The sequence below is a fragment of the Cebidichthys violaceus genome, unplaced genomic scaffold (assembly GCF_023349555.1).
Source record: "Cebidichthys violaceus isolate CVI_PGR_0920_01 unplaced genomic scaffold, fCebVio1.0.p SCAF_291, whole genome shotgun sequence".
Lineage (NCBI taxonomy): Eukaryota > Metazoa > Chordata > Actinopteri > Perciformes > Stichaeidae > Cebidichthys > Cebidichthys violaceus.
Genome location: NW_027176474.1, coordinates 43,203 through 56,183, shown reverse-complemented (window position 1 = coordinate 56,183; position 12,981 = coordinate 43,203). Strand labels below are relative to the sequence as shown.

Genomic DNA, 12,981 nt, shown 5'->3' with positions numbered 1-12,981 from the left:
CACAGTCGTGGTCTAAAAAAAAATGAACCCAATAAACAACAGAAACGTTCATTTAATATGATCAGCGAGAACAGTCTCTCTTTATTGTATCTTTTTGAAAAACAAAGAAAAAAAAAAAAAAAGGTCTTTTGTAATTCTCTTTTGTTAACATTTCAGAATTCTGTACAGGATAAAAAGAAATAAGCACTGCTTTAGAACAGAGTCAAATCTCAAACTAGAAAAAACAAATGAAAAAAATTCCAAAAAAGAGAGGAGGTTTACAATACAAATTAGTAGTAAGACATTGTCTGAAGTGCAATGGCATAGCTCAGATGGGTTAAACGAGAAACCAAAAAACTTCAAAATAAAAATACTTCTCTATTTTTTAACAAACAGTAAATTCTTTACAGAGTAGAGACTGTATTATCTGGTGTATTTAAACCTGTAAAAACATATTTACAAATAGCCATTATCTTTTATATACTTTTTCTCATAATCACATATATGTCAGCACCAGTAAAAAAAAAAACAAATAAAAAAAAACAAAACAAAGAACATCAACAACAACAATTTTTGTTAAAATGTTGTCTACAGACTTGGTCCCGGTACATAATGATATTTGGAGGAAGCTTCTATTCTCTTCCTGAAGGGATTTCAAACCATATCATGAACCCTACTTTGAAGACAAAAAAAGGTCACGAAGGCTGTGACCCGAACACTGACCCACAAGTGTTTCCCTACCGTCCTGCCTCCAGTGTGTGGAGAGGTAAACCTCAAGCTGTTTTCCTACACAACCGCCTCCAATTTCACCGGTCTGACGCTGAAATTTTTAGTTTGAGCCCGTCCGGAGCGCTGGAGCGCCGTCAACGTTTTTGGAAGCATGGGCAGCGGAGCCATTGAAGCGGCGAGAGCTCGACTGCATTTCCTGCACAGGGAAAGGCTCAAACGATCCGAGAGTTTATCTAGACACTGACAAAGAGTTGTTAATATATTTCACCATCTCCCCCCCCCCCTGATAGAACTGGGGGAACGCTACATCCCTAAAAGGTCTGCCTGTCGTTCACCTTGCAGACTCCACACAGTGAGACGGAGGACTTTCTGCTTTCCCAAGTCGCGGGCGCTACCAAACGCAGCGACGCTTACAAGGACGACGGGCAGTGGTGGTTAAAGTTTGTATTTTAAAGGGTTGGATTATACAACATCAACGACCGCGAGAACAAATGTTTCGATGGCAAGGAGTTAGTTTACAGAGAAGAAGGCTTTTTGGTTTGTTGATTACAGCGTCATCCTCCAACCTCTTTCACTCTGAATGAGCTAAATACAAAGTAAGTACAAACACGCGTTCGCTCATCTTTTAACCGAGATTACAAAACAGATTAGAGAAGCATGGTGTTGTCTTACCAAACGACTACAGTATTAAAACACATATTTATTACGCAACCATTAGGGCAGAGGAGTGGAATCTATGAGGCCTGAAGCCTAGACTTTACTGAAGTAAGCTCAGAGAAGGGGGCGGCGACACTGACTCCAGCGATAATACTGATTGTTTTTGATGCTAACTGGCGCTAACCGTCGTCACCCTTTGGGCTCAAATCAGCCGTCCGAAGTGTCTCTACTGTCTACGGAACAAACTGGAGGCGTAGCAGTGGTTCATTGTCCTTGTAAAGCGCCGGAAGGGGAGAACTCGTATTTCTTCACAGTAGTGTTACAGTATAGCACAGTTAGGTTCTAGGTTTGGAGCGAGGGCGTTTTACAGCCGCAGTACAAGAGAAGCCACGATGTGAAGCGTTTGGGCCTACTGGTGATTGACAAGCAGCTGTGTCACAAATGGGAGGGAAGGTTGTGCTGCGAGACGGGAGGACGAACTCATTTTCAAAAGACAACACAAACTAAAAGAAGGCTAACTTTTCCGGGTTTTTTTTTTTTTTCTTCTTTTTTTTGTTTTGTTGTTTTCCTTTTAATTGACAAAGACACGACCAGCATCATTGTTAGAGATAAAACACAGCAACAAACAAAATGTGTGGGCGGGCTTTCAATGAGCTTTTTTTTTTTTTTTTTTTTTTTTTTTCCTTAAAAAGAAGAAGTCACTTGTGGTGCTTGAATACATTCAGTGCCCAGCAATCGCTTTTTGCTTTGTGTCAGCCTGATGCATGTGATGTGGTTTGTGCCACACAGGCAGCGGGTTTTAATGCAATATTAGCTCCGTTAGCCGTCGCTCACGCGTTCGCTCACCCTCCCAGGCTGATGTTTATTTGTCTGTATGTTTATTTGTCTGTATGTGTGTTTGTATATGTGTGTGTGTGTGTGTGTGTGTGTGTGTGCATGAGCTTTTGAGTCCAAGTGCTTGCTTTAGCTGCCTATTCTCTCCCTCTTTCTCTGCTTTTCCACTCTCTTTGTCTTCCTCTGCCTACCCGTCATCCACAGCCACGCTCAAGAAATGAACCCCCCCCCCCCCACCACCACCCAGGTTGGTTGCCTAGCAAAAGCACTGGAGGACGGAGTGCGCTTGTGTGGCACAGTAGAGGAACATCATTTGTTCTGTTGTGATGTTGAGAATTTAAACAGAGAAAGGAGTGTTGAGATGCGAGGAACGAGTCTCTGGAGACAGGGTGGGAAAGACGGGAGGAGAGAGAGTGAAGGAGGATGAGAGGGAGAGAGAGAGAGAGAGAGATCAAGTGAAGAGAGCGGGAAGGCGACAGATTTGTGTGCGTGTGTGTGTGTGTGTGTGTGTGTGTGTGTGTTATGGATATGGGGGGCACAAATCTAAGGGAGGAAATGGGAGCGCTGAGAGTGCTTTCTCCTCCCTTCAGCTCCTCACATAGTTGAGAGATCTGAAGCACTGAGCTGGGTGGCACAAGCACACAAACACAAATAAATTGCTGTCTTGAGAACATGTCTTCCTTCCCCTTCATCAGTCTGCGGTGTTCAATCAGCCCCTGCTGAAGCTCAGGCTCAAAGCGCTGCTGTGTAAACGGGGCTCGCTTTCAAACACTTGAACATGAGAAAAATTCATTCCGTGGAGAAAAAAGGGAAACTAATGAAACACACCTCTTAATCTCTATATTGGGTTTTCATTTATATGCACGAGACATAATGATCACTCTCTCCATCACACACACACACACACACACACACACACACGAAACATAACACAAGAACTCCCTTGCTCATGTTTTACAAAAAACAAAACATGCCAGTCCACATCATGTCGTCCTTTTTGTTTTACTTTCTCAGGTTTGAACATTTGTCCTACTTTAATGTTTAGTTCATCCAGTAAAAACTCGTCTCCAGTTTCCCCGTTGGCTATTGGTTCGGGAAGAACTCCTCCATCCAACCGTCGCTCGAGTCCAGCTCCGCCCCTGAGCCATCGCCCAATCCGAAGGCTCCTCCCCCCGAGGGCCCGCCCCCATATCCATAGGATGACATGTCCTGATTGGCTGTCCTCTGGTAGCCTGGTGGCTGACCTCCAACCCCGACTCCCCCTGGTCCATAGGGTCCACCAACCCCTCCTCCCCCTGCCCCTATTCCAGGCCCCCCAGGGCCCGGTCCGAATACCCCCATCCCAGTCATCCCCTGGCCCATCATCCCCTGGTTCATTCCCTGGTTCATGACCATGGGCCGGGGCTGGTTGGTCCTGGGCTGACCGCCCATGTGAGGGCCCATCATTGGGCCTGCCATACCGGCCGCTGGGTTGCCCACTCTGGGGTCCATTCCCTGGCTCATACCCTGGCCCGGACCCTGAAAGTGTTGCTTGGCCATGCGCGGGGGTTGACCCGGCTGCATCCCATAACCCTGCGTGGAGCTGAACCCCACCATGTCTCCTCCCCCTCCCCCTGTAGTCCTTCCGATTCCTCCGCCCATGGCCTGCAGACTCTGTCCTTGCTGCTGCGGCCAGCCACCCGCCGCCATTGCCCCGCCTCCTCCTCCTGCTCCCAGCATGCTTTGCAGTCTCTGTGCTTGGGCTTTGGGAGGGCCTTTGAGGGGTTGCTGGCTCATGGAGTTCATTAACATCCCCTGTGCTCCATATCCTCCAGCTCCACCACCTCCGGGGCCTCCAGGCATACCTCCGACCCCGGGACCTGCACCTGCTTGCCGGGGCGGCCCTCCGGCAGTGTTGTGCTGTGGTGGAAGAACCATGGAGGCTTGGACACTTTGGCTCTGGTGCTGCTGCTGGTGGATCATTTGGCTCATGGAGGGGTTGAGCCCATACAAGGAACCCTGGTTGGTCCCCTGGTTGCCGTAGGGTAAGCCCATGTCAGTTTGGGGTCCCACAGAGCCCCCCTGTCCTTGAACAGAACTCATTTGGACCATCTGCTGCTGGTTCTGCTGCTGCTGTTGTAGGAGACGGGCGGCCCGAATGTTCTGGAGAGCCTGGCTTCTGGATGCCAGATCCTGAGGAGGACCTAGGAGAGAAGAACCGGAGGAGTTGAGACCAGAGAACAGACAATGGAGTTGGGAAAGAGTAAAACAGGCAAATGGAGGCGGGAATAATACAACTTAACACAGGCAGCATCTCACTTCCACATTTCTTTCCTTTCAGAGCCTGGGTAGTGGCAGAGCTGAGGAAGTCTGCTAGCGCGGAAATGGCTTTAAATCCTCTAATAGACGTCTGACATCATTCCACTAATCCCTCACCTCACAGTTTGGACTGGAACAGCAGCAGAGGCTCAGAACGAAGAGTACCACACACTCCAGACTCGTAAATGAGAACACAACAGCCACATATCACTTCATGTTCACGTAAATAAGTTTTGTGAGTGTGATTGCGTCCTGATTGCAGGTGATGATAGAGCAATCATTGCTTTTAAAATCACTGACACACTGCTGGATAGCTGAACAACGATATCTTTGCGGCCCAGAGTTCTAGGCTGAAGCCTCCTCTTCTTTTCCATATCATCTCCTAGACTTGCAGACAGACTCTCTCGTGGCTATAAATGGTTTTTCGACTTGACTCTCCATTCTCGCTCGCTGTATTTATCTTCATCTCTCCATCATCCTCTCACCCACTCATCTTCCTCTCTCTCTCTCTCTCTTTCTTTCTTTCTATTCCCAATCTCTCCTTCTACCTACCAGACCGTCTACCTATTCCTCTTGTTGCCAGCCTCCCCCCCTCTCCTTTCTACCCCTCTCCCACTTCCCTCCTCTCATCCATCTCTCTGACTTCACTGGAACTCTGGGGGATCCAGGACAGACAAGTTGCCGTGGTAACAGGCAGAGCACGAATATTCTATTTTTTTTATTTTTTTGTTAGAGGGAGCGAGAAAGAGGAGAAAGAGGAGAGAGAGGAAGAGGCTGAAGAGCATCTGAGCGCCAACTGATGCATCCGACAGACAGTGAGGACGAGGTTTGGTTTCAGGGTGATGCTCAGTCAGCACGGCTGTTTGCAGACATGTTTTTAAGTGTCTGTTTCTGAATATGTCAGAGAGTGAACTGTAAAATCTGTTTAAACGTCTAAATGTCTTGGCTCTCAACCATGTATACCATACTCAGACCAAGTGTGCATGTGCTATCTGTTCGTGTGTAACCACCAGGATGTTCTGCGAAGAACTAAACACTGATTGACAAAAATGCATTTCCTCATGCGACCATCAATAAAGTGCTGCAGAATTTAGGTCAGGTATTGCCTTGTTTATTAGAAAATCTATTGGGGTGCTGCCCATTCTTTGGGTTTTGCACAACTTGTGTGCTTCGTTGCACAGACTAAATGGTAAACATGTTTGTGTGTCTCACCTTGGTACTGATTGACTTGGGGGTATGGATTCCTCTGGCCTTGCCCCATCTGTCTGGGGAGATGCTGCTGCTGCTGGAGCTACACACACACACACACACACACACACACACACACACACACACACACACACACACACACACACACACAGTGTTAAGAGTGTAGGCTAGCAATGAGTTACATGCCTTCATATCTACTTCATGAATTCAGGATTTGGTATCATAATGGGATATAGAGAATAAAAAGGGTCACACAGAAAGAACAGTTGAACTAAACAGATGTTATGAACAAATTGCACACTGAAGTCTTGTCTCCAGAGCTAGTATAGAACAACTAAACCGGGCTGTTGGTCACTAGAGATTCATTCCGGGCAAACATATTTGCCTGATTTATTATCATGAAATACTTGTATTGGAACGAAGGGTGCAAAGCCTTCATTCACTTTTCATTTTGATCGGTGATAATTCATTTAAATCATTAGTTTAGTATAAATGCTGTTGGTAGATATACAGTAGTGACAGACAGATGTTTGGTAGAGTAGAGACATATGTGTGGTACAGTTTAGATGGAAGTTTGGTACAGTAGGTTGAAGACAGATGTTTGGTACAGTAGAGTGAAGACAGATGTTTGGTACAGTAGAGGTGAGACAGATGTTTGGTCCATACAGATGTTTGGTACAGTAGAGACAGATGTTTGGTACAGTAGGGTTAAGACAGATGTTTGGTACAGTAGAGTGAAGACAGAAGTTTGGTACAGTAGGTTGAAGACAGATGTTTGATACAGTAGAGTGAAGACAGATGTTTGGTACAGTAGAGGTGAGACAGATGTTTGGTACCGTAGAGACAGATGTTTGGTACAGTAGAGACAGATGTTTGGTACAGTAGGGTTAAGACAGATGTTTGGTACAGTAGGGTTACAACAGATGCTTGGTACAGTAGAGGTGAGACAGATGTTTGGTAGAGTAGAGAGAGATGTTTGGTCCAGTAGAGTTAAGATCGATGTTTGGTACAGTAGAGGTGAGACAGATGTTTGGTCCATACAGATGTTTTGATACAGTAGTGGTGAGACAGATGTTTGGTACAGTAGAGACGGAAATTTGGTACAGTAGAGGTGAGACAGATATTACGTTACAGTAGTAGTTAAGACCAATGTTTGGTACAGTAGAGCAGAGATGGATGTTTGGTAGAGCAGAGACAGATGTTTGGTACAGTAGAGACAGATGTTTGGTACAGTAGAGACAGATGTTTGGTATAGTAAAGACAGATGTTTGGTAGAGCAGAGAATGATGTTTGGTACAGTAGAGACAGATGTTTGGTACAGTAAAGACAGATGTTTGGTACAGTAAAGACAGATGTTTGGTACAGTAGAGACAGATGTTTGGTAGAGCAGAGAATGATGTTTGGTACAGTAGAGACAGATGTTTGGTAGAGTAGAGACAGATGTTTGGTATAGCAGAGAATGATGTTTGGTACAGTAGAGACATATGTTTGGTACAGTAGAGACAGATGTTTGGTATAGCAGAGAATGATGATTGGTACAGTAGAGACAGATGTTTGGTACAGTAAAGACAGATGTTTGGTAGAGTAGAGACAGATGTTTGGTATAGCAGAGAATGATGTTTGGTACAGTAGAGACATATGTTTGGTACAGTAGAGACAGATGTTTGGTACAGTAAAGACAGATGTTTAGTATAGCAGAGAGACAGAGCTGTGCTTTCAGGCCTAGATCACTCATCTAGAGTATCTACAGTATCTGCATGATGCCCTCTTACACAAATAATAATGAAACAGGAAACGTAAGGCAGCCCTGATGCTCTATCGTCGCCATAATTGTGGTGCAGGTATAGAAAATGAAATGGAAAAAACTGAATGTGTGCCTGGAAAGCAGAAGGTGTTGCTCATTTAAATGGTATGATATCCCTTTAGCAGCATACACTAAACCCCAGCAGGACACGTTTCCCTTCAGACACCTATATTTGTGTGTCTGTGTATGTTTTTGCAGATCCAATTAAAACCAACATAGTGGGTGGTGACTCCAGAGTTCAGAACTCTTTAACACTTGATTCCCTCACAGAGAGAGAAATAAAAAGAAAACACCACATTATCACAGCAGGCGGCATGTGGCAAGAACACACACATACACACGCACACGCACACACGCGCACACACACACACACACACACACACACACACACACACACACACACACACACACACACACACACACACGTTGCAGAGATGAAAAGAAAGTAGTGAAGAGAGGGCTGGTTGAGGGTAATTATACATGCAACCAGACAACAGTAAGGAAGAGGAGAGGATGAGCTGCTCTTGTTAGAGCTGCAGACACAGACACAGGAATGTATGAACAAACAAAATTAGAAATGAACGCGTGAGGCCTATCCATTTTGAGAGCGCACCGATTTAAAAACGCTCACCTGCTCGGCCAGTAGTTGCTGCTGCTGCTGTTGCCTCTGCTCTCGGAAGAGCTGCTGCTTTTGCTGCTCCATCATTTGCATCTGCGCCCTCTTCTCCTGCTCCATCGCCATCATCTGTTTCATCATGGCCGCTTGCTGCTGGTTGCCCACGTAACCCGGGGGTGGTCCTGACCCCTGGTTGGGCCCCACCCCCGAGGCCACGCCCCCAGCGGGGTGAGGAGGCGGGATGGCGCCCGGCGGTCGCGACATTCCCACCACACCTTGTTCCTGTAGGGACAGAGAAGAGTGGGGGGGGGGGGGGGCACTGGGTCAGATGGACTGTTGAACAATCAAAGCCAGTCAAAGGAGTAGTTCAACATTTGGGGATATACACTTATTTGATTTCTTGCCAAGAGTTATGTGAGAAGATTGACACCGCTCGCACTTCCACTAGCGCCATTGATTTTCTCATTTAACTTTCGGCAGGAAAGCAAACAAGTGCATGTCCCAAAAATGTTGAACTATTGCTTTAAAGTCTGTTTAAATGTTTGTGAAGCTCAAAGGCTAAAACCTAAGAAAACTATTTAAACCTCCTCTTCGGTGCTCAGGTACAGAGGGAATGCATATTCACAACGCTCCCAGCATCGTCGTCTGATTTAGGCATTAAAACCGTAGTGAGCCATTATGCTGTTTGATAACTCACAAAAAAGCACAACCCAGCTGTCTGTGAACGAGAGCGAAATACAAGATAAAGACAGGACTGCCTCAAGATTCAGCTCGCCGGGCCACCCCGAGTCCTCCCAATGGGACATCGGTTGGTCCTCGCTGCATACATTAGCTCCTCATTAGCATATAAAGAGCACTTCCTCCTCCACTCAGCCATATGCTAATCTCTAATAGGATGAAATGGCCTGCTCTGGCCAATGGGAGGGAGGGGGGGGGGGGGGGGGGGAGCGTTTATGAATCTATTAAAGGTTAGACAGCTGAACGAGACTGGACATCGTTTAGGCCCGCCGGCAGTAAAAGAGGAGAAGAAAGAACAATTCGGGCCAGTAAAGAGTGTTTGCACACATACAAATTCAAACAACACACACACACACACACACACACACACAGAGGAACAGACAGCGTACGACAAATCACATTTCACTGCAGGGCAACAACGAACAAGAATGAAACAGCGAAAGCGGGATTAACGGCAGCATTGGCGAGAGTCTGAAACACATCACTGTACTCGATATGTTTTCAAAGAGCCAAAGCCTCATAATCCGTACGGAGGCGCCGCTCTTCTGAGAAAGGAGTTAGGTGGAGCTAAACCTCATATATTACGGCACAAATAAACCCCCCGTGGAGCAAACAGAAACGGGCCGCTGAAGACCGGCTTCACCAGACAGCCAGACCAGACTGATCGATGTTCAGAGCTACGTGTCTCATCTCCGGTTGGCATGTTCTTACCGGACGGCAGCGGGACAGTGAGACGGCGTAAGACGGGGGGGGGGGGGGGCAGAGAGAGGGGAAAGAGGAGGCGTAGTGTCAGAAAATGACCAACGGGTGGCAGTGGTGATCTTTAAGCATGCATGTGTGTGTGTGTGTGTGTGTGTGTTTGAGTCTCACTGGCCTCCTCTCAGCAGATGGCTCAATCATGACGGTTCTGATCTACGATCTCTCCCTCTCCCCCACTCACTCTTTTCTTCCCTTCCCTCTAAACACCCCACCATCAAACTCCTTTCTCCACTCGTTCGCTGGTTCTCTCTCTCTTCCTCTCTGCAGACAGGGGGCCCTGAGTCATGTCCGCACAATTGCCAGGGAACGAAGGAACGGAAGAGAGATGGATTTCAAAGGAAGGAGGAGGGGGAAAGTCTGAGAGAATTAAAGATTTTGGTGTAGGTGTGTGTGTGTGTGTGTGTGTGTGTGTGTGTTGCAGTGTAGTAGCAGATTAGCAGTTATAGCTGAAGAAATGACTAAAACCAAAGCATGTATACTCTGTATATAGTTAAATAAAGGCACGCAAGAGAGAGAAGCACATGAGGGAAGGGATCACTAGTACTTCAGTGTTATTAGTAATTTGCTGAAGCGTTGCTAATGTACACTGAATTGAATGTCACGCCAATAAAGCTTATTGAATAGAAAGCAGGTATCCTCAAATTAATTGAAGGGAAAGAAAAGAACACGTGTGAGGAAAGAGAGAAGGCAGAATTGGAAAAAAAAAAAAAGAGGGGAAAAGGAGAGACGATCTTTTTCTGGGAGAAAAAAAACAACCCAGGAGGAAACGAGGAGGTGACGAGCCAAAAGAGGAGGAGTAAAAGGTGGGCTAGAGGGGAGGAGAGCAGGTACCCTGGCAACAGTTGCTGCGGCGAGGAGCAGATGGCGCTCGGAGGAGCGGTTATGGCCGCCGTGTCTGGTCACCCCTCCACAAACACACTCACATCTATCCTCCAATTTCACTGTCAACCTCTTCCTTCTGGGTTCATCAGTACATCTTTGAGTCTCTCTGTCCTCACTCACGGCTGTTGTTGAATAATGTAACAAAGAGCGTCGACACAGCATCGTCCCCCCCCCCCCCCCCCCCCCCCCCCCCCCCAGACGCTTCGTTCTGGCATCTTAGACCGGCTCGAGTCAGTCCCGAGTTCCTTGCTCTTCAACAGAAATGGGTCAGCAGCTAATGAGACTCGGTGGTTTGCTCCTGGTTGACTACAGGAGGAACAGAGGAACACAGTTTGAAACTGCATCGGCTACTACAAATTGTAAAATGGATCAGTTTGAAGCAGGAAGGATCAGAGCGGATAAAATGAAAGGAGAGGTGAATGTATCGCAGGTTGTTCCGGAGGACAAATGTGTGTGTGTGTGTGTGTGTGTGTGTGGTGGAGGCTGTCAGCGTTATTGAGTTAGGAAGCATGGAGAGCCCAGGTGATTACATTACACGTGAAGTGAGCGGAAATGTGTGTGTGTGTGTGTGTGTGTGTGTGTGTAAGTGAGAGGGTGGGGGAAGAAGTAGTGTGAGAGATTGTCCATTTCATTCCTATGTCTCATGGAGCTGAAATGAGTGTCTACTTTATTCTACACACACACACACACACACACACACACACACACACACACACACACACACACACACACACACAATACAGTACATGCAACCACATTCAGAAACCAAAGACAAACACAGATAGACAGACTACTACAGCACTACACGATGCCTTACAGTTCATGCATAAAGGCTTTCGTTGAAACACAACTGCACATCATGCATAAACACACACGCGCACACACACACACACACACACACACACACACACACGCACGCACACACACACACGCACAGAGCCTATAAGAGCAGCGGCGCCTGGCAGCAGAGTGCTGGGTGTCTGTGTGCTCTCCAGAGTGGCTCACATCTGTCACCCACTTGTGTAAGAGAAGGAAGGGGGGGGGGGTGAAGGGGAGGAGAGCAGAAGAGAGGAAACAGAGAGTGAGGGCTGGATGGATGAGGGGATGCTTCATTAGACTCTTACGCAGACTACGGCTGCCATCAGACCGAGAAAGTGAACAGGAAGTACATCTGCCTGCATCCTTTTTTTTTTTTTTGGGCTGGGGGGGGGGGGGTGTTCTGCGTGGACGTTGCAGCAGCTGATGGTTTGTGAGACAGATGCACGGAGCGAGGCGGAAGACGGAAGGTCACAGGTTCACATCTCTTTCACAGCTAGCGCTAATCAGCGTCTGAACGTCCTTGAGCTCCACACCCCCGGTGGACCTCCGCACTCTGACCCCGCCGGTGACGTCCGCAGAAATATGCAAATGACAAAAATGCTGCGAAAGACACCGGTGACAATCGGGACGCCTCGTCTCACAGAGAGCGTCGAGCTGGAATGTTTAGCTTCACCATTGACATCCGGCCCGAATCAATACATGTGTAGATAAGCAAGTATCGATGTCTGCAGCATGAAGATAGAGGCCGTCATGGTTATATTCGTCAACGCATGGAAGGGAGGGGCAAGCTACCGCTACAGTATAGTAGATTATATAATACATAATCTATAGCACCACGGCAGTAATTAAAACAGTGACAAAAGCTGCACTTCGATGACGTTGTGAAGCAGCGATGGATCATGGGAGTTGTTGTCTTCATTGTCAAACAAGCACCATTGTTGATGAAAATAATAGAACACAGTTACCTCAAATATAATTACAGATTTCTCCAGGTTTTGAACATTGTTGGAAATATTTGTGAAAGTACACAACTCAACAAAACATACAACAAAGGTCTAGTGGTAGATGTTAGATATTATACCTTTAAGTCACCTAATAAGATTCTCAGTTAGTCTGTGCTGAACACGGTCGATGTCGAGTTGAAGCATAAAGTATTTGTTATGGAAGAAAATACACAAACATGTGTTTGTGTATTAGAGCGCATGGTTAAAACATAAGTATGCAGCACCTGACACACAACCATAACGACACATGTACATGCTAAACGCACACACACACACACACACACACACACACACACACACACACACACACACACACACACACACACACACACACACACACACACTAACCCCGAGCAGATGGTGGAGCCAGACCTCACGGTATCAAACTATCCCCCAGCGCCAAAGGTAAAGAAGACATCACTTTGACACACACACACGCACGCACGCACGCACGCACGCGCACACACACACACACACACACACACACACACACACACACACACACACACACACACACACACACACACACTAACAAGGATAGCTGCTAGTAAAAAGCCAGTGGTTTGATTCCTAGCCACCAGTTGTTGAAAACATCCACCCACCTACTCAAACCCCACCCCCTCAAACACACACACATACACACACCCACACAC

General features: G+C 46.9%; 1 protein-coding gene across 1 annotated transcript in view; it reads right to left on the bottom strand.

The window, feature by feature from the left end:
- Window positions 1-34: 34 nt before the first annotated feature.
- The window catches only part of LOC137880802 (mastermind-like protein 3), a gene marked incomplete at its 5' end in the record, with an annotated part of 48,312 nt that continues 35,365 nt past the window's right edge, over window positions 35-12,981 (bottom strand). Inside the window, 3 exons of the mRNA XM_068722332.1 lie at window positions 35-4,382; window positions 5,710-5,788; window positions 8,142-8,408. Coding sequence (XP_068578433.1) covers window positions 3,283-4,382; window positions 5,710-5,788; window positions 8,142-8,408 — 1,446 coding nt within the window. The remainder of the gene's footprint in view (window positions 4,383-5,709; window positions 5,789-8,141; window positions 8,409-12,981) is intronic.